Consider the following 22670-nt stretch of genomic DNA (forward strand, 5'->3'; position numbering starts at 1 on the left):
GTTCGTTGATACCTTATTTAAAATACTCTTTAAATTATTTCTCAGGATAAAACTGTCACTCAGCTTCCCTAAATAACAGCTCATCCCAAATCCTCTTTGCTGTTCGTTAAAGATAGATCAGGCGGCTCTTACTGCGGGCAGGACCAGGGATCCCGGCACGGGTGGCGGTCCCGCCGGGCGCGGAAGCGCCGGAGCCTCGGGCGCCTTTATGGGAGGCCCCGCCCCCCGAGCGCGCTCCCGCCCCTCGCCGCGCTCCGGGCCAATGGGAGCGCGCGCCTGGGGAAGGCGGGAGAATGCGAACCCCTGGCAGCGCCGCCGGCCGCGCCTTATAAGGGCAGGGCCTCGCGCATGCGCGCTCCGGGCAGGGGCGGGGGCGCCGAGCGGGGGTTTTGCTCCGGCGGCGGCACCGCGGGAAGGGGCGCGCGACCCGCGGGACCCCGCAGAGGGGCGGCCGCACCGGCCCGGCCCGGCCCGGCGAGCGCTCACCGCCCCCCGCCCCCCGGGCGTGGCCGCCCCAGGGCAACGGGGCGGCGGCAGAAGGAGGAGGAGAAGAAGACGGAGAAGGGAGCGGGGTCGCCGCAAGGACCCCGCGCCCGGTGCGGGCGGTGCGGTGGCGGCGGCGGATGTGCTGCTGGCGCGGGGGGATGATGCTGGCGGGGCCACAGCTGGTGGCGGGGCCGGCGGCGCCGGGCGGGGAGCGGGCCCGCCTGCTCTCGCTCTACGTGCAGGACTACCTGGAGTGCGTGGAGTCTTTGCCGCTGGACATCCAGCGCAACGCCTCGCTGCTGCGGGAGATGGACACGCAGTGCCAAGGTGGGCGCCGCCGCGGGGCACCGGGCGGCGGGGAAAAGGGGAAAGGGGACGGCCTCCACCCGCCGCACATGCGCCCGGCGCGGAGGAGCCGGGGCCGGGGTGAAACCTGCTGGGGCCCCGCGGGGCTGAGCCTGCGGGGGCGCGGGGCTCTCGGCGCCCGGTGGGTCCCGGGGAAGGCCGCCCCGCCTCGGGGCCGCGCTGCCCGGCGCTAGGCCCCGGCTCCGCCGTTTGGGGTCGCTTCCGCCCCGCCGGGCAGCCCTGCTGCCCGAACCGGCGACGCTGCCGCTGGAGGTGCGGTCCGGAAATCGGCCTCCCCGCAGCTCCTCCCGCCGTGCGGAGCCGGGGGGCGGTGTCCCAGCGGAGCCCGGCGCCCGTCCCACGGTAGACCGCACGCACGGTGGGGGTGGGGACACATAAAGCGCCAGCAGCGTTCCCTTGGGTCGTGGAGGGAGGCTGCGGAGCGGGAAGTTGCCCTGAACCTCACCCGAAGGCTCCTTCGGGAGGCAGGTTCAGTGCCGATGAAAGATCTTGCGCCCCGCGGAGTTCGTGGGGCACGTTGGCGGTGCCCGGCAGCTGCCAGCCGGCCCTGCCGTGCGGCAGGAATTTGATCCCGGGCAGTCGGCACCGGAGCCGCATCTCCCTCCTTCGGCGTGGGCAGGAGGGACCATGGGGACCGGCAAGGCCTCTCAGACGCTGAAGGGCCACCTCAGGAGGCAGCTGTTGTGAAGGGATTCTTTCAATTATCTTTCTAATTACCCGAGAAAACACATAGGAACAGGCTTTTGTAAGTTGCCTGGGATTTTAAAGTTTAAATGGCATAGACTTGCCTGCAGCATTTTGAATTCCTAGTCAAGGCTGACTCTTTACCTCCTGAGCCATGGTGACTAGCCAGCAATCCTCAGACTTTAATAGATTAAATATTTTCTTTAGACTGTTTATTACTGTCTGTTTATCCAGCCACCAATACTGGGTCATGTAATAAATTTGTTGCTAGTTTTAATCAAAGCCTTTAGCTGATTTAAAACAACAACAAAACATTTTCAAAACCCTAAAAATGGCATAAAAATATTTTAGACCCAAGTCTAAAAATGTAACAGCAATGCTATCTTATTTCAGCTAATTTAAAAGGTAATGGTGGTCTGTGGAGGAGGGAAAAAGTCACTCTTGTGCTTAGAAAACAAATCGTTTTAGCTTTTATTAGCTCCACCAAACTTAATCAGATTATCTGTAATGAACACTGGGCCCTGGTTAGGGTTGGAGTTTTTTGTGGGGTTTTTGTTTTTTTAAACAGAGGTTTCAGAGCTGTTTATTAGGGTGTATGAATGCCTTGTCTAATCTTTGGGGATTCTCATGTAGTTTGGTAAACTTCCATCTCTATCAGTCCAAAACTTCTTTGCGTTCTTTAGTGGATGTTGATCCCTGTAAAGTTCAGCATATCCTCACAGGCTGCATCCAGGCAATAACCGATGTCGGATGAATGTTGTTCTGTGTCACAGTATCAACGAGTGAACAGCTATTGTTTGTGAATGGCTCTGCATAGGGCATTCCCAATATGGGAAATCTAGCTCATCTATCTGTACCTACCCTCCTGCCTCCAAAAAAAGAAGTCTGGGTGGGAGATTGTGTGGTTGTACAATATTGTACTCTGGTTATGCCGTTCTTGTTCAACAGCATACAAAGTACACTACTCCATGCTTCTCAGGAGCTGAGAGTACGATTTTTAAAAATTTTATTTCTCTTGTCAGGGCCAGAGGCAAGTGATGCAGCTGAAGGTATAGTGAAATAAAGCTTATGGTTTAAATGGTAGCTGGAATGCTTATATTAAAATACAGAAAATACAGGCTGAGTTACTGGACAAGCCAGAGAAGTGATTTTTATATTACCATAGTGAAAGTCTGGAACCGAACAAAATTCAGCTGGCTCCTGTTGTCATACACGTTTCAGAATTTATAGCAAAAAGCAGTTGTTCATGTTTAAGCTACTGTTCCAAGATATCAGGAGGAAAAAAAATATCACTAGGAATGATGTTGAGATAACAAGCTTGAATCATTTCACAACAGTGCAGACAAATTCTTTTAAAATGAAAGCAAATTATTTAAATGCAGGTCTTTAGGAAGAGGTAGATTGTACTTCTGCTAGCATAACTTCTGCTTTAGAAGTAAATAGTTTTGTACCATTTATAAACTCCCTTACCTGTTCAAATAAAATCCGAAGTTCTTACTGAACTGTTGCAGTGTGATGACTGAACCAATACTGTACCTAACACCACATCAAGTTTCACTGCCAGCTCTTCTAATTATTTCCTTCCCCATTTGGAATTTCTCTGTCCTTTATGTGTTGATCTAGTGTAACATTTGGCTTGGAAAAAGTAATTTTAAAATCCAGCAATATAGAACAGCAGAGTACCGACTAAGACTGATTTATAAGACGTTGATCTCATATTCGGGTTCATTCAACTTGCTTCTTAGAACTAAATTTAGTGAAAGATTCACAGCAACTCATGCAGTTATTTTGCGTGACTTGGAAGAGGGAAAGCTTGGAAACCAAACTGTGAGCCACTCATTTACTAGTTGCTTAAGAATATCCTATGGTGCACTAAAGAGAAGGTCGCCTATTCTGAAAAGTTCAACACTGATTTAAAATAATTTGTTTTGGCAATAGGGAAAGTATTTTGAGGGGTGTAAGTTGATTTTCATTCTGATTGTAAATTTGCTATTATGTAACTTCAGTTGTCATATTCCTTTTATAACTGTGTCTACTTGAAAATGTAATGCCAAACCTTGAGATGAGTAAGAGGGGAAGGCAGAGGACCTGGATAAACTAATTCTGGAGTGTTATATATAATGATATATGACAATTCTGTGAATTTCAGGATCCTTCGTGTGATAAAAAGTGACTGCTTTGATTTGCTGGAGGAGTTTTGGAATTATTGTGGTCAGGACTCTTAGGAGAAACTCCTCCTGTTTCAAATGGAAGGAGGATCTGGATTATCCATGCCTCAACAACTATCGTGTCCCCTCTCTTGTGTTATCCTTTCTTTTTCCAGTGGCTAAAATAAGCTTGCTCTTTCTTAGAACATGAGAATATTTTCTTGCAACATATTGTGACCTTAAACACTGATTTGATGACCACATGCACTTGAATGATATGTAGGGTATACTGTAATTAAGATTTGTACTATTTCTCATCAGTTAGAGAATATGTTTGTTTTCTTGAGCATGTTCCATCTTGTGTAATTATTCCTATGATTATTTTTATTTTATAGAAGCCCTTAAAGAAATAGATGATGTCTATGAAAAATACAAGTCCGAAAACGATCCTGTTCAGAAGAAACGCTTGCAACAACATCTTCAGCGTGCATTAATCAACAGTCAAGAACTTGGAGATGAAAAAATTCAAATAGTTACTCAGATGCTAGAACTGGTTGAGAACAGAGCCCGTCAAATGGAGACACACTCCCAGTGTTTCCAAGACCTGTCTGAGAACGAAAAGCCTCTAGAAAAGGCCAAGATGGAGTCGTGCCAGCCAGAGAGATCCTCGCGCAGGCCTCGTCGGCAGCGGACCAGCGAGAGCCGCGACCTGTGCCACATAGCCAATGGCATCGATGACTGCGATGACCAGCCACCGAAAGAGAAAAGATCAAAATCTTCCAAGAAGAAAAAACGCTCCAAAGCCAAACAGGAGAGAGAGGTTTCACCTGTAGAATTTGCAATTGATCCCAATGAACCAACTTACTGCTTATGCAACCAAGTGTCTTACGGCGAAATGATAGGATGTGACAATGAACAGTGCCCTATTGAGTGGTTCCACTTTTCCTGTGTTGGACTGACGTACAAACCAAAGGGGAAGTGGTATTGCCCCAAGTGCAGAGGAGACAATGAGAAAACAATGGACAAATGTACTGACAAATCAAAAAAAGATAGAAGATCGAGGTAGTGAAAACAATTTGTTTTAAAGAGTTGCTCCTTTTATATTAAAATGTTTCATTTCCACAGAACATTGTTTTAGGAAATGCATAAGACTATGCAATAATTTTTAATCTATAATATTAATATTAAAAACTGTTGTACCTTCTGTGATCTTTAACTTTCTGCACTGAATAACCAAATAATTGAAACAGGGTGGCTTCAGACCTTTCACAGAAGACATTACAAGCAGATGGCGCTTGGTTTCAATTTACTTTAGTATTTTAAAGAACCTTGTGAATCCTGAAATAATGGTGGTGGGAAAGATACTGAAGAACTTCTCATGTTATGGTAAAGGGATTGAAAGGCCTCATATCTCTCTAGCATCTTAACAACTGAGTTTGTTCTTTATCCCAAGTTTTACATTTTCAGTTTTTGTGTTAACATCATGTGTTTGGAGTTAGGGGTTTTAAATTCAGCTGTAACTGTAAAAGTCTTCCGAGCTATAAGCAGACCTGTCCAGTGACTTTCATATGATCAGTATGTTATTGCAAGGAAGAAAATACCACTAACTTAAACTTTTCTTTTTTGCCAACATTAAACTCTTGTCTTTGTGACTATACTTGGGAGTCAGTTTTTGGGTATGATATAATTATGGTGTATACTCAGTTTTTCATAATAGGTTTTGTCAAGCATCCTGATGTGGTCTTTATCATTTAACTTGATCTCTCTCTAAGCCTTGAAGTGGTAGAAGGATCCCTTGAGAGGAGGGCATATTAACATTTTGGGGAACAGGAACTGGAAATGTGATGGAATCTTCATTATAATCGATCTGTAGAGAGCTGAGTCATGACTGGTATTCTCTGGGGTGTAAACTTTGCTCTTCCCCAAGTAGGATTTGTGTGTGCATGTGGCCAGACCTGGGTTTAGGCACAACACCAAAATTCTTGGACTTGGGCAACTACCTTAAAAGCCTGAAGGCAAAAGCTTTCAATAAAAAGTTCATAGATACAAACTAACAAAACATAAGCATGCATGGCACAGAGCCAATAGACAAATCCCAGCAGGTTTCTGACGGATGATGTAAGAGCTTTGTCCTGAAGTATGCTGGTAGTATCTAAACACTACTTGGGTGGTAGTTAAAAGTGAACTTCCTCACCCCCATGCCTTAAAGGAGATGGAAAAAAAGATGAGAACAGCTGTTGCTGCTCCTTTGCAATGGGAGATGCTAATGGAGAGGTGAGTGGGTACCAGAGCTCAGTCCTAGGGTTCCTGCTCAGCAGTGCTCTTGAGACTGGAATTGGGGTGGGCTTGGCAAGGCAGGCAGCAGCTCTGCAGGGCTGGCTGTGGGGTTACCTGAGGGTGGGCTGCAAGTGCTCAGAAGTCCCTGTAGGTCCTTTGCTGCTAAGGTGTCCCTTGACAGTACAGAGGGAAAAGTGACACCAGCTGTGGCCAAGGCCGATTAGAAGGCAGTTGTGCTGAGTGAGATGAGAGTGGCCCAGAAGGCAGGCAGATGAGCAAAAGGGAGCTGGGATGGATGAATGCCATCAGAACTCCTTCCTGCATCTCCACTAGAGGGCTGTGCCAGCTGGGGCTTGAGGGGGGAATGTGCTGTGCAGGGCACAAAGCCTCGGTGCTGTCAGACCAGGTGGCACAAATCAGTGCACAGCATGCTCACTATCATAAGGTAAGTAACACACTAAACCTGTTTCCTCAGGTATGATCTGATTCCTTAGCAGGATGGAGCATTTGCAAGTAGTTAGCATGTACCAGGGGAGTGGAAAGGCAAATGTTTGAACTGTAGGTTTATGAAGTGGAGTAGTGCTCCAGTAGGGAGATCTGTACCACAGTAAGTAAACAGCTCCTGCAGGAAACTCCTGTAAGGGCTCTGACCCTCAGTAGGATGGGATAGAGGGTAAACCTTATCCCTACCTTGCTTTCCAGGCCTACTGGCTGATCTCAGGTTGCAAATATAGTCTTGAGGGGCTGGATCATGGCTTTTGATGGAGAATGATCAGACCTGCTGTTGGAGATGAGTGGCAGTAAGTTGTCTTCTGAACATTTGACTCCTTTTTTTATTTGTTATGGCTTAAGGATTCTCAAATTTCCTTTTTGAGAAGATTGATTAGAAGCCTTGGGCTGAGGATTACATGAAAATCTAACGTTTACCTAAAATGGACAATGCTCCCTAGTATTAAAAAATAAACATTGCTTAGGTAAGCATTGAAGTTGCAGAACAAAGTACAAGTGAAATTATAACTATTAATGTTACTGATTTATCTGGAAAAGTATTGCTTGAATTTGTACTGGATAAAACAAGAATACTTCTTTCCAATGCAGAGAGGAAATCTGGGAGCCTTACATAATTCATCTGAAATAATTGCTGAAGTAGGAGGTGTATGTTGGGGTGATACAGAAAGGAAATTTTAGATTTTGAAAGTGGTCCAGATAAATATCTTTAATGCAGGGATGCTTTCTTTTATTCTAATGACCCTTCTAGTAGTGAATAGGAATTCTCAAGGCTTCCAGTGAAGATAGTGCTCGAGAAATGGCACTTGCTTGGCCTAATGTATGAAATTGCTCAAATGTAGCAATAGTTCTCTCTATATTGCAAATTAGCAGCATGCCTCAAATATACTGGGTCCTTCTGCAATTATTTCTTTTAAATGCTCTAGCTAGTTTTTTGTTAAGACATACATGAGAAAAGATCTGACTGATGTTATCTGGTATCTAGCCTTTCACCACTTTTTCTAACAAAACCTAAATGTTATGGGTTTCCATCCATTCCCATAGAAGATCAATGATGAATTGCTGAAGATGCACATAAGATGCTAGTAGGAAATCAGAAAGTTAAGTAGAGAATTCTTATGTTGCTTCTTAATGTTGAGTTACATTTCTTAAAGGGATGAACCTCACTAGTGAAGTCAAAATGAAAAGTAAAGACTGTTAAACTAATATTCAAGATATGTATTGAGTCTCATGAAGTAAGTCTGTCTTCTTGCAAAAAAAAAAAAAATCAGGGCAACGCATACTTTGGAAGTCGATGGTAGTATATGTGACTACACAGTTTACTGCTTTCTCTTTTGAAAATCCTAATTCAGCTTAGTTACATCTTGTTTTCTTGGAGCTTTTGAAAAAATGGTGCACTTCTATGTTTGTTCTTTTCACCTTTCAGTTTTGAAGTAATGCAAGTTTATCAGCAGCAAAACATCCCCAATAAGCTATTTAAAAGAAGTTTTATTGGAGCAAGAATGTTTCTTGATCACTGTCCTGTGGACTAGTTTGATAAATTTTGATGAAATAAGCCTTAAAGCAAAACACAAATGCACATAAGAGAAAGCATACTGTTTTGAAAGCAAAACAAGCAGTTTAATACTTGTCATCTATATTGTAAGGCCATCTTGATATCTGCAGCACTATGATAATACTTCTGTACTTAAACTAGTTTTAACTGTATTTCACTGCCAAGCTTCAACTAATCTACACATCCAGAAATGGTAATGTGATACTGACAGGTCTTGAAACTGGTTCAGAATAAAGGTAAGGGAAATGCCCCTTTCTTCCCTGAATTTATATAAGGATTTTGTTTTGGATCCTTTTAGAGCTGAGATGGGCCTTTATAAAGAAGATGGCATTTCATAACTTTGAAGACTCTTCATTTAAAAGTCTCTAACTTCAGCTTTAAGGAAACTGCTATGGTTTGTCTGAATTCACATGAGCTGTTTGGCCACACCAGCAAGTTAAGGGCTTGGACTTCTTTCTCCCTCTTATCTGCATATATATTTCTTTTGTTAAGAGGTCTCATTTCCAGTAGCTCTGCAAGTCTTTGATATTGACACCTCAGACTGAAAAATATACCACAGGTCTCTTTGCATTTGATCCTCTGAAGTTGATGAGCAGGGCTTTCACTCAAACCCACAATTGTTTTTCTGTTCAATGCTAGTTAGGTAAGACATTTTGCTATCAGTGGTAGAAACAGATGTTAATGTGCAAGTTTTCAAGTCCCACACATACCGTAGAAGGGAAAAGATGTATTTTTTTTCCTGCCTCTTTTATAATACATGCCATGAAAGAGTTGAAAGGAGTCTGAAATTCTCTCCTGTGACAATTTTCTGATTACTCTGCAGTCTTTGCAACAGCTTGAGAATTATGCAGTGCCACTACAGCTGGGCAATAAACAGTTGTATTTAGTGAAAATTCTGGGAAATTTTTCATTAAGTGAAGCTGCCATGTGCTTTTGAATCCTAGTTTCAAGGACAAGTTAAGATTGCATCTGAATCTTTTTTAATTTTTTGGTAAGAGTTCTAAAAACTCATTTTATCAAATTCATTTTTTTATCTAGATCTGCATTCTTTTAATTTACCTCATATAGGGCAAGTTCAGTTTTAAGTGCATGTTTTAACTGCAAGTATTAAACTGAATTTCATTTCTGTTCTGCTGCAGCTGTGTTCCAGCAGAGCATTATTGGCCAATTTTGTACTGCTCAGAGATGCACTTTATGCATTGTATGCTTTTGGGGTTTTTTCTTAAATATACATCAAGGAAGTTATAAGTAGCATAGACAGAGATTCAAACTGTAATTTCTGTTTCAAGGGCCTGTTTTCCAGTGTAGAGATTAGTGCTTAGTGTGTGCATAGAAAAAATAAAATCCTCCCTAAAGCTTTGCTTTCATATACTTACAGAATGCCTCCACTGAAAATGAAAGAACTGGTGAATGAATTTCACTACAGTGATTAGCTGTGCACATGAAGATTAGAAGAAAGTTACAGTTTATAGTTGAAGGAATAGAGGGGAAGAAACTCAGGTACTTTTTGGGTTGAATGTAATGTGGTTTAAGAATCTCAAAAGAGAAGAAAATAGAATGAATTCTAGAACCTTTGATACTAATGTTCAGCAGAAAAATTAGGATTAAATCCTGCCCCAATTTGAATAAAATTCTATTGAGCAGGGTTCTACCCAGCATACTGATTTCCAGCTTCCTTTGACTAAAGCCTAAAAAAAGATTAAAGCTCCATGGCAACTACTATCTTAACTCCTGACAGCCATAGTATAAATTACATCTTGTAAAAACCTAATACTGAAAAGTTTTATTTAGGTCACCAGTCAGGCTAGGAAATGGAAGGCTTTGGAAGGTAGATGCCACCCCAAACTTCATTTTGGCCCTTTATGGGTATCAGTGAGGCAGAGATTTTTGTGGGCGGCAGATTGGATGCGTATGCAGTATGAATAAAAAAATCTGACAAGTTTTAGGTGTGTAAACTTTTTTCATACTTCTGGGGGAAAACCTGCAATTTACTTGTGACTGTAACCTTCCAGTAAGGAATACAGCGAGGTTCAACTGGGACACAACAGCCCAGACAGGGCCAACATGAGATTGTAACAATAGTTGCATTTGCTGGCAGTGGAGGGACAGTACTGGGTTGGGATTTTTTGTGTTTGGGTTTTTTTTTTTTTTGTTTGCTTGGTTGCTCTTGGGTTTTGGTCTTTTGGGTTTTTCTTTTTGTTGTTGTTTTTGTTTTGTTGTTTGGGTTTTGTGGGTTTTTTGTTGTTTTCTTTTTTTGTTTGGTTTTTTTTTGGGGGGGGGGTTTGTGTGTGGATTTTGGTTGGTTTTGGTTGTTTTTTTCTCATTTGTTTTTAATGGAGAGGGGAGGGAAATGGAAGGAGTACAGAGTGGAATGATCATCATCTACTTCAGCTGGGAAAAGAAGGAGTCAGTCACAAAGAGTCATACCTAAAGCCAGAGTCCCATGCACTGCTTACTAAAGATGCACAAAACAAAGCCTAATTTCAAATAAATCATGCACCTTTTTATCAATGAAAGCCCAACATTCCTGCTCATTTCCAGTTTAGAAGATGAGAACATATAAGCAGAAATTAATATATTTGTGTCATTACTTAAAGTAGCAAAAACCTGGCAAAATGACTGACCATGGTTTTATCACAGTGAAAGGAGGCAAATGAGTGGATGAAGATGACATGGGAGTAATTTTGTTTAAGAAGATAAGTTGAAGTAATTTTTACAAACATTTACACTCCTTGACTTATCAGCAGAAGCACAAAATTTATTAACTTACTCTTTGCATTTCATGAAGTTACCTTATCAGCATTAGCCAGCTTCCTCATTTTTCCTTTTTGACCAAGTCACAGGGTAGAAGAATTTGATTGTTCTGGAGTATACCATTCATGTAAGAAAAAAGAGGAGCATATTCAGGAGTTTATCTATTTGCCATCATTACTCCAAACCCAGTTCTCCTGGTGTCACATGTAATTGTCAAGCAGTACAAATCTGGCTCATTCTTCAGTAAGTTTTAAACTTAAAATTAAGAAAAAATAGTAATTTTAAATGTCTGCCAGATAAACATATCTAAAATTAATTTGATACTAGTGTTAAGGAATACCACTTCAATGATTATTTAATATAGTACAATAATTAATGATAAAAACCCCCAGGATGTGAAGAGATTAAGATCAACATAGTGCTAATTTTGTGCCATAGCAAAAAGAAAACTGCAAAATCCCACCAAATCTTGTGAGACTAATAAATAGGAATTCTGTTTTCAGATGTTGAGTAATTGTATGCTATTTTGTTTCAGAAACCCCACTTAAAGGTGTGGAGGGAGTTCAAACAAACAAGATACAGAAAAGATATGGAAGACAATGACTTCTAATGATAGAACAGAGCCTAGAAATGAGAGGACTGAGGTCAGGAATCCTCAGTAATGTGAAAGTTTGCTTTCAAGAGGAAAGGGACAATCTGTCTAAGTGAAAAGGACAGTAATTAATGTCCCTTGGATGGAGCACTGGAAGTTTAAATAAGACACTAGGGAGAAAACAAAACAAAAAAAATGTGCTGTCCAACCATAGTGACAGTGAAGCACTGGAATATATTACTTTGGAAAGTAAAGATCTCCAGTGACAAAGATGCTACAAGGCAGGCTAGACAATTATGTTGACATCAGTTTAATTGTAACTGATCCTGCTGGCAGGGGAAATGGATTGGATTAGGAGTTCCTGAGCTGTGGTAAGACAGTGACATATCCTTGGAGGCCCAGGTAAAGCTCCAGAAGAATTTAATTTGGTATTTCTCTTTCTTCCGACTTTTTCCCTTTGAAGTTCTCTCAGCAAGTCATTTGAAGAATGTTGTGCTTACTCTGTCAGCAGGACAGGAAGGGAGCAGAGCCATCAGATTCTCTCTACCTAGCGGCACATTTGGAGCATTGCCAGTGGCCAGCTGGGGGACACTTGTTCCATGTTCTCTGCATTCCCTTGGCAAAAGTGAACTGAACTGTGGTGAAGGTTATACTGCTACCCCAGCAGCAGAAATTCCATGTGGGCTGACCCTTCCCTTTCTAATGAAATTCAGATCCACTACTGAGGAGCATTTAGAGGCATAGGATGTGAGGAATGGTGTAATTTCCCTGGGGTATCAAAACTTGGGTCAGGGAGAGGAAGTTTCTATTGATACCTGGCAATCCAGGCAGTGGCTGCAGAATACAACTACCCAGGGCCAAGATTCTAGCTATTGTATAGAAGTAACACCTACTTGCTGGACTGAAAATAGGAATATATGTATGTAGGGCTTGTATATATGAAGGTCCTATTCCATTGCAGTAGAAAGATAGGCCCAGTAATAATAAATTTCAGTACCATTGAAACAAATGACCTCCTAACAAGGATTTTCAGCTCCACTTCCTATGTGTTGGACCTAATTAATATAATAAATTATTAACAAAATAATTATATTCTCTACAGTCATAGAAAAGCTGATGTTCAGGTATCTTAAGCAGCAATCCTGGATATTTTACTTTGGTTTCAACCTATTCAAGAAACCTTGGAATAACATTTCACAGTATTTGCTTTGGTAAGTGTTAATTTTTGGTGGAGGCAACTGGCAAAACAAGAGTATGAATTTTTAGCAACTTACTCAGATAAGATAGTATGTAATCCTTACTGTGCTAATAATTTCTGAGTAGTTTCATGAAACCATTCATCATCCAAACTATTTTTATAAATATAGCAGTCACTTTTCAACATGAAATGTGTATCTAAACTTAGAAAAAGTAAGACTTTGCATTCCAGTTTCTATGTTTCATGGTATGATACAATTGATTTTCTCTTCTTCAGTGTATCAGGAAAGCACCAGATGGGGGCCATTGTAAGTCAAGAGAGTAATGTTAGAAGGAGGATACATGGGCTGCTTTCAAGAAGGCAGAGCTGGCACAAGGCTTGCACACTGAACTTAGAGACATGGTGCATGTGGTGTATGAACCCACTGACCTAAGGAGAGGCAGATCATGTGGTAAGTCAGTCACAAGCTCAAAAACATTTCTACAGATTTGCCTGCATCTTTCCATCTCATTTCTATCTAATTAAAAATATGTACCCTTTTCTCAGTATTAGCATATTTGCTTATATAATTAGTTAAGTGGCATTGGTGGTGGTGGTCAATGAACCTTAACCCCAAATGAACCTCTAGGCGTAAGTCCTTTCACGTGGACATACAAATTTTTTGTATATGTACCAATATGCACTTGTAATAACTTCTTCAGCTGACCTGTTTGCTGACCAAATGCAGTGATGGCTGAGAAAAATCAAAGTGAATCATGTCAAATGAAAACGGGGCTGAGAATACCTCCAGCAGCTCCGATAAAATGCTCATGGTAAAGCCAAGCACAGCCCACCAGTGATATAGGCAGGTGACAGTAAGTAGCAAAGATTATTATTATTCTTCACAAAGTTGTGGAAAAATAAGTTCTGCTTACAAAAAATGAAATTGTAAGATTCTTATTACAATTTGAACTTGAACTTTAGTAAGAAAAACAAAATTTTCTGATTTGAAATTTAATCATCAGTGTAAATTAAGCAATTAAAAAGTGGCCTTAATTATGGTTATGACTCCAGAACACATACCTATTTTAGACCTTCCTGACCAGGTAATAATAATAACTATGGAGTGAAATCAATACAGAAATAAGTGGCATAATAATTAAAAATGGAAGACATAGTTGGACAAAACAGCTTCTCAGAGTTCTAACAGTTGTAACATAACATATTCATCAGTAAGCAGAACAATATTTTGTGAGCTGAGAGAAACTGTATCAACTTGATCCATTAGGATATTGTTATCCATTTTCATCTTCACTAAGAGGAAGGATGCCAATTTACCTATTATGTCATCACTGCTAATATAAGGCTTCTGGAAAATCTGCTTCCTTCTCATCTTTTGTCTGTTGTAAATACATGGTGGTACGCTGCACCTTAAGTACTGTGCACAGCAGTGGGAGATGAAGCCAAAATATGCTGTCTGTAACTCCAGACTTCAAGAGGTGAATGGAAGTAGTGAGGAAAATTGTCCAAATGTTTACTTCCCATTAATCCAGGACTGCCTTGTCAGTGAAGAAAACATGGATGACAGATGGAAAAAAGGACTGGAAACTGCCAGTTTAAACTGATGTCTAAAGAGACAGAAATGCTACTGAAATAGTATTTGAGGTCAGTCAAAATCCCTCCTTCCCACTTCTCAGGCAGCTTGAGTCACTAATTCTTGCAGTTGAAGGAATATAATAATTGCACATTATTCTGGGCTTCATCTCTTTGATCTCCCTGCTTCAAGACAAGGAGAGTCTGGCTTTAAGAAAGATTACAATTACCTCATTTAGTTATTTCAGTAATTCATATTTCAGTGTAAACCCATGGCCTGGACAACTGATGTTTCAATTTCAGCTCTGCAGTGTTACAGAAGTTAAAATTGTCACTTGTCTCTCTTTTGCTCATTGTCCTGTTGGGTGGAGCCTGCTGGTACAGCTCCCTGGAGGCTTTGACTGAAGATGGCCTGCCAGAATAGGTTGCTCAGGCGTTCTCTTTGTATTGCAGCTCAGCCAACTCTTTGCAAGCCCAGCCTCTAAATTCCCAATGACAAAAAGATCCCTGGCAAAACATCAGGGTTCTTTGATACCACATGAACCATGTTCTGGGAACAGCACCAAAAGATCTTATCCAAACATTTCTCACAGACTTCACAAACACTAGGGAAAACCAACTCAGTCCAACAGGCACAAGGAAGAATGAGTTGCATCTTTCTGCTCCAATGAGGTCTTTATTACTATTAAAGGGTTTTATCTCCAGGAAGCGACTCCTTTTGTCTCCCTCTATTTCTGGAAAATGGGGCCTTAGCTCCCATTTCAGATCCCACAGTAGCTTTGTAACTAAGAAGTAAAGCTGACCTTAACCAGACTTAAAGTTTGTACTCAGTTTCAGAATACACCATAAAGAATTGCTTATTTTCAGATCTGAACTTTGTTTAGAGACTCCCATGAGTATCTGATGAATTTTTTAACCCTTTATGCTAATAACTATTGTGACTCAAGAAAATAAAATGGAGATAGTTGACCGAACAATCATTCTAATTGAAAGTATTTAGCAGCTAGTTGTATGGAGAGTGAACATATGGTTTGTTCTATATATAAAACTTTGTGGCTGCTGCAGTCAGTGCCAGAGACAAACTCCTACCTATTCTCAGAGAGGCCAAGCAGTAGTCCTCCCTCAAGAATCCAGTACTCTTTACTTTGGCAAGGAACGATGTAATGGCCTGATTGTTTCTTTACATACTTTTTCAAAAGGTCATAAGTTAACAGAGTCTAGGAAAAAATGTATTTTAAAAATGCCCTGCTTATTTTGTGCAATTAATTATCTAAAGACATGTATTATTTAGTTAAGTTTTATATGTTAAAAAAAAATCCATATGCATGCACAATCCCCTAAACTTACTTTCTGAGTAAATTTGTGTTTAGTACCTGAAAAATGAGTGTTAGAGAATCTGGAAGAGAGGCAAATCCCTTGTTTGTAAAGACAAAGAGTTTTGTATCCCTCATCAGCACAATTTCAAAGCTTTCTACCTTTTCCCTTTGAACAGCATGGCATTCTGATTTTCCTGTGTTTAACACTGTAACCACTGCAGCAATGAGATTCCTGCATACATCTCTGAGGCAAAAAAACCCCAAAACATTCATCATTTATGACAAGTAATTGTTCTGCCCACAGACTTGTCACCACTGTGTTTTAAAGTTTGACGTGGCTTGGTTTATGAATCTTCTGAACAATTCTATGACAGTGAGTTTGAATTCCCCAGGACAGATGTAAATGTATCCAGTTGCAACTCAGGGCTGAAATCCTGGCCTCACTGAAACCAGTGGGAATCAGGAGTTCACTGTTGGAGTTCTGAGCTTTCCTAATTAAGAAAAAAAAATCCTGTTTTTTTGCTGTAATTTGGCTGAGACATGGCCCAAAAATGTCTCCACATCAAAGTGTTGCAAGGATGAATCTTTGGCTAATGCTTTATGTTCAACTTACTTTCAAAGGAGATGATTTCAGCAATGCTCAGCATTGTGTTAATCTATGTAAGTTCTGAATCCAGCCATTTGCAGTGTGAAAACAGGCAAGGCAATTCAGGCACAAATTGCAGAAAGTAGTACCTTTTGTGTGTCCTTTTTGGCAAACCCAACATTAAAAAGTTTCAGTCATGTTTTTAAAGGCCAACATCATGCTTTTCATGTTGTCTTGTCAGCTACCTGTCCTCACCTGAAAGGCAGGCAATGTTTAAACATCAAATATCTGTGTATTTTGAACTTGCCTGGAACAATTTAGTATAGTCACAATTATTCAAATTCCATTTGTGTTTTTTGCCTGGTTATTGATCTTTGCAGCCAAGTTCCCTTTAAAGGTAGTCTCTCCATCACAAAAAGCTAAACAAAGAAGTTCAAGAAAAACACCTACATATTTGAGGTTAAACTGAAAAAAAAAACATTTGTAGCACAGCAATAGAATATTCTGCATTTAACATGTGTCTGTGGTTGTTCTACTGGGACTACCTTGGGAGTTTGCTGAACAGTCTACTTGAATTTTGCTGCCCACCTTTTTGGTAAGTATGCAAAAGCCAGGTGCACCAATGTTTGCAGTGGTGAACATTTCACTTTCTAAGTGAAATACAGGGTGCTGATCACTATGTGTGAAGCCTGATGTAATCTAGCTTATAGAGAAAGTAGAAATCAGCAAAACTTTCTCTCTTCAATTGTCTTACCACAACAGCTGTGTTCAGAAGGAATGTTTCCAGGTATCTTCTTCTGAGCCAAGCTGCACAGGACTTTTTTAAAACATGCCATGGTTTTATGATTTTAATGCCATCAAATACATGTATTAATTTCTTATGATTTATAAGAAGATCTAAAATGTATATTCAATTATAGATCTTTGATATCAGTATTCAGTTTACTGGTAAACTATTGAGATAGAAACAGAAGCTTGAAGTCAGTACTGAAAAACATACTTTGGTTTCCAGAATGTGGAGATTTTTAAGATTAGAATACATTTCATTGATAAGAAGCATTCGTAACATTTGGAACTTAATTTAAATTATCTTAAAATTTCACAAAAAATCCACATTAAATTTGGTTCATATATCTTGTATTCTCACAAGCATGAATACACTTATTCACAACTTAAGGCCATCTCCTTTGTCACATGATTAATTCCAGAGCATTCAGGTCACTTGGTATTAATTTCATTAACCAAATGGCATGCTGGTTTTCATTGCAATTTTGTTACAGATGTTCATGTGAAACAGTAGGAAATTAAATAATATACCATGGTAAAGTAGAAGAGATTATTGAAATAGAATATGGAACAACAATAGCAATAGTTTGAAATTTCCATTTGCGTGATCCTTTCAGAAATTAATCTAATCCAAAGAAACAATTCTCCTTTTTTAAGAAATAGCAACTGAAATGAAACCACTCACCTCCAGGGTGAACTGAAAGTAACTGGGCCATGTGCCTGTGTTCTTTACATTCAGGAGTATTATCTCAGCAGTGTCTGCAACATGGATTAATGTCATGAGATGATAGCCCAGACAATTAATGAAGCAGGTGCAAATAAAGTCATTGCAGCAACCCTGAACAGTGTGAGAGTAGACAAAGGTGCCAACACTGAAAGGTTCTACTTGCTGCTCTGCAAGGAACAGCAGAGCTGTTCATAGCAGGAGGGAGGCACTTCATAACAGCAATTGTTTTAAACTCTCCAAGATTATATGTGAAAAGAAAACATGCTCTATCAAGAATGTTTTAGGGTCAAACTTACATCAGGGAAAAGTGAAGGCAGCCCTGCTGACCCTTCTGTAAGTAATGGAGTAATACAGGATTTGCTCTTGGAGCAACTGCTGGGCATGAGAGGATGCAGCTACCAGAATCTGGAAGTTGAATGGAGGTGTAAAAGAGCTGAAACCTCCTGCCTTCAGACAAAACACAGCTGGATGAAAAAACTGTGGATAAAAGCCCAGACTTTTAGGAAGAATTAGACACCCAAAGTTGTTGAAAGGCTTCCAGTCTGATTTTCAAAAACTCCAGAAGAATTTACAAAAGATGCCCTTGAAGACCTCATGGGCCACTGCCAAAATATTTTTTAAAATTGCACACAACTTCCTTTTCTGAAGAAGCAAGAATAAAGGGTCTAAACATTTATTAGCTAAAGATCACAGGGAATTAGTCATTAGTTACAGCTTCTCCCTGAACAATGACCACAGAATCCCAACATATCAATTCAACTACAACATCTCCTTTGCTAGCACTGAATACCCTGGCTGCTTTTCTATTTCTGTACAGAAGAAGAATTAATTGAAACAGAAAAAACCTGTAGCACTAGTGTATCACACTACTAAATAAAACCTGGAGACTTAAGTGCATGTACAAGGAAGAATGAACTGTTTCCAGATGTGTATGCTCAACCCAGTGCCAGAGGTATGTGACAATGTCAGAATCAACTAGATGAGCAAGGTACAGAATAACCCCCACATGCTCTGATGCAGCCAGATTTGGACTTTTCATACCAACTATGACATGACTGGGAAGGGGGGGACTGCTCTGGCAGTGACAGCTCAGGAATAAAAACTATCACCTTGCTAAATACTCTAGTTAACTGCACATTTTCATGCTCCAAGTTGTCATATACGGTTGTTGGGATTGTTAATGTGGTTTGATTTTGCTATTTTCAAACTGTTTTGCCCCATCTCCTGTCTCTGCCTGCATTGAATCTAGATGCAGTGTTCATTATGATTTGCTGTCCTCTCAGTGTCTTCACCATCTGTAAATCTAGTTTTATATACTTCAGATTTCCAATGATAAAAACCAGGACTGAATAAGGACACCAGCAGACAGTTTGGATGATTCCCTTTATAATCTCTTGCATGTATGGTCTATTGCTTCCTTCCTTTTTCATCCATTTTCTTTCTAACATTTTGTCTTAACTCCTAGCAATTAACTCCTGGATTTACCTTGCAAGTTATTTCTGTCTTTGATACAGAGTATTGCCAGTGGCATTGGAAAAACCAAATTAATGTGAGTGGTAGACACTTGTCCTAAACCTCACAATTCAAGTCCTGTCAAACATGCTGCATAAGTAATTATGACCATCCTTTCCTAGCACTATATGCTATAGAAGTGGTCACCCTTAGGAAACCCATCACTTTTTACATGACTACAATATTTACACAGCAAAGATTTATAATGAACCCTGATCTGACACTGGGAATATGACACCAACTGAGAGAGCACTCCTGCACTGCATTAGCACAAATCTAGTTCTCAGAAAATTCAGTTTGACAATCTCAACAAACATAAAGCTGCATGCCAGAGTGGTGTATCAAACCAGGAAGGAATGGCTTTCAAATTATGTTTGGAAGAAGCACTTGAGTAGCAGTTTGTTAGCGGAAGATATAGAAGGTTGCTTAAGACACAAGAGAACTCAAACCTACAAAATTTATCCTTGGAATCCCTTATAAATTTGGATTTGGTTTCTATAATGACAAAATATCAATTATACAGCAATGGAGTAAACATAAAGAAATTATTAACAGACCTGACTTCTCAAAAAGATAATGATGGAAGGCTGATATTCAGTTGAGTTATGAAGAAGAGCTTTTTAATCCTGAATTCCCAATGGTGAAAAATACTTTCTACCAGCCTATAAACACATAGAATATAATCTTTCACTGAATTTCCTGATGTAAGTATGGAGAAATTCTTGTGTATAGTAGTATCTGCTGAAGAAATGAGTATTTCATGCAGCAACTGGCATGAGTCCATCAGATCAAAACCTTAAAATAATAAAAAAAAAAAACAAACCAAAACCAAACAGAGCTGAGTATATTTCCTGAGTTTGTAGTTGGCATGTATTCCTTTCCCTTTCCTGACCTCAGAATGAAGTATGAGGCAATAAAATTCTAAGGGGAAGGGAAGTGAAATAAGAAAATAGAGAATGTGAAAGTATAACCCACATACACAGCAAGAGAAAAATAGAGAAAAATAAATCCAAACAAGAGAGAGAGTTGAAACAGAGATTGAAATGACAGCAGGAATGAAGTGCAGAGAGAGAGAAGTAAAAAGATGTCAGAAATAGAAGGAGAAGCATAAAAAGTAAAAAGAAAACCCCTAAAAAAGCAAAGTGAAGGGTCATTTTAAAGCTAGTTAACTTCTGAAAGAAATTATAACATAACATGTCTCATCTTCAAAAAGAGTTGTGGAATTTTCTCCCATTCTATTTTCTTTAATTAAGAAAAAACACAATGTGTGTTATTTATCCAACAGCTACTGCTGAGAGACACAATTGTAAACTGCATAATTTAAGGTTTGTTTTAGTTTTGAAATGATAGAATCTCCTGCTAATATTTTTAAAGTTTTTACCTTACTCTCTTTATTTTCTACATTTGACAGATTCATTCCCATTGAAATGCTGGAAAATGCCTATTAAAATTCCTGACAAGTTATCCTATTAACTAAATTCATAAGCAAAATAAATAGAGTAACAAGTCCTCCTCTCTGAAATGCTGAAAAGAAAAGGATAATGAGCCCTTCATAAGTTAGACATTAAAAAAAAGGTATTAAAACCTCATGCTCCAGTATATGAGGCAACCTCTAACTGAGGAAGCCATTAAGCAAAGTCCATCAGACAGCAATTTGATATAAACTGTGTTGTACCTTCCTTTGAAGGACATGAGAAAATGCTGTCAAGGAACAGAAACCTGAGCTGAAACTGTGTTACTTGATGAGACTTTTACCATTTTTGCAAGACAAAGTTTTGAAACTGAAAAAAAATGCCATAGGGAGTCTAGGAGGTTGTTAAGCCATAATTGGTGGCATAGAAAGCAAATTTAACTACTACCTAGGGAAGTTTCTGTCTCCTGTCAGTCAAAATTCTCATGACCAAAAGACTGACCATTTTGCAGAAGTTAGAGGATGCCATGGCACTGAAAATTACAAATGACTTGAGCAAGTAGCAGAGAGGCAGTAGGGACCAGCTTTGTACATAATTGCTCAGCCATAATCACCTATGTGAGCTTTCCTTCCTTTTGTAGTATAAAGAAGTCAACTCCACCTTTTTCTAAATACTGTTTTTGTTTGTGTGGTCAGCTACAACTCAGAAATGGTATAAGAAGGTGTTCTTGACCACCTCTCAGCTATTAATCTCTATGTCTCAACATCTACTTATTTCTCTGAGGATGACTTATTCCAAGTGCAGAAGGAAATATGTAGAAATAAACACATTTGTCCACAAGGACCAGCATTCCTCCCATACTCTAAGTCAAAGGAAGATTTTTTTTTTAATGAAATACAAATTGATCTTATGATTTAACAAACTAGAACTAGAACAATAAATCCCCTTTCACCTTGACCAATTGTTTACCAAAAATTAACACCCCACAGAGTTCCTGCTTCATTACCTGTGTCAGTACTTGCACACTGTTTGTAGTCAAGAATTTTGGGAGATTTTAAAGACTCAGAGAACCTATTCACACTTGCTTCTACCTGGCCTAATTTTCTTAGGGATGAGTAGTTTATTCCCAGTTATTCATATTTTGTACAACTCTGTTGTCTTTACATGAAGAACAGCATACATAAAAACCAAAGAATTATGACATGTATATCACAAGGTTTTGCTTTGCCTGCTTTGACACTGAGAGTTCCTAAAAGAGGTTATAGCACAGAGAGGCAAAATTATTTCCTACCTGGTCATCATCTGCTCCCAATCTAGCTTGAGGACAAATGCCCAAATCCAAAGCTCTGTGAAGTGTAAGGGATGACTTTCACCTGGCAACCTCCTGGGTATTCAAAGTTGCTCCAGAAGATAGCAGATTGGATTTTAGGAAAAATTTCTCCACCAAAAAGGTTGCCAAGAATTGGAACAGGCTGCCCAGGGAAGAGGTTGAGTCACCATGCCTGGAGTTATTTAAAAGACAAGTAGCTGTGGCACTTAAGGACATGCCTTAATGATGGACTTGGGTTAATAGTTGGATTTTGTGAACTAACAGGTCTTTTCCAACCTAAATGATTGTATGATTCTATGAAAATCAGACTGCTCTTGGCTTCAGCTCCCTCTGGTGGGTAATGCATACTCCAGAGACCAGCAATTACTGCTAAAGGCAACCACCAAAAAATGAAAGAATCTGCAGGTTGCCATATTTTTCTTAAAATACACATAAATACACTGGATGAGCAATGATTACAACAGAGATCAGAGTTAAAGCTATAACTTCACACATCTGTGCTGAGTAGTTCATGTCAGAACACAACTCCCTTTGAATTCAGAGAAGAGATGGGGGTTTCAGTCCAGGCAGAAACTGATTTTCAGCATCTAGCACTGATTAAAATGAAGAACTAGTTAAAACCAATTTGTTTTTATGAGAACATTCACTTGGATTTCTGTTCTTGACTGATACTTTGAGCTGTCCTGACTTCAGCTAGGATGGAGTTAATTTGCTTCATGGTAGCTGGTGCAGTGCTGTGTTTTGGATTCAGTATGAGAATGATGCTGATAACACACTGATGTTTGGTTGTTGCCAAGCAGTGCTTACCCCAAGTCAAGGACTTTACAGTGTCCCAGGCTCTGCCAGTGAGGAAGTGCACGAGA

At 40.0% G+C, this 22670-nt stretch overlaps 1 protein-coding gene across 1 annotated transcript; it reads left to right on the forward strand.

The window, feature by feature from the left end:
* Positions 1 to 262: 262 nt before the first annotated feature.
* On the forward strand, positions 263 to 5340 carry ING2 (inhibitor of growth family member 2). Its single transcript, XM_036382992.1, is given in 3 exon segments — positions 263 to 487; positions 489 to 813; positions 4079 to 5340. Coding segments are annotated over 3 exon segments (1221 nt in total). The 3' UTR covers positions 4750 to 5340.
* The last annotated feature ends 17330 nt before the right edge of the window (positions 5341 to 22670 follow it).

This window comes from Molothrus ater, chromosome 4 (assembly GCF_012460135.2).
Source record: "Molothrus ater isolate BHLD 08-10-18 breed brown headed cowbird chromosome 4, BPBGC_Mater_1.1, whole genome shotgun sequence".
Taxonomy (NCBI): domain Eukaryota; kingdom Metazoa; phylum Chordata; class Aves; order Passeriformes; family Icteridae; genus Molothrus; species Molothrus ater.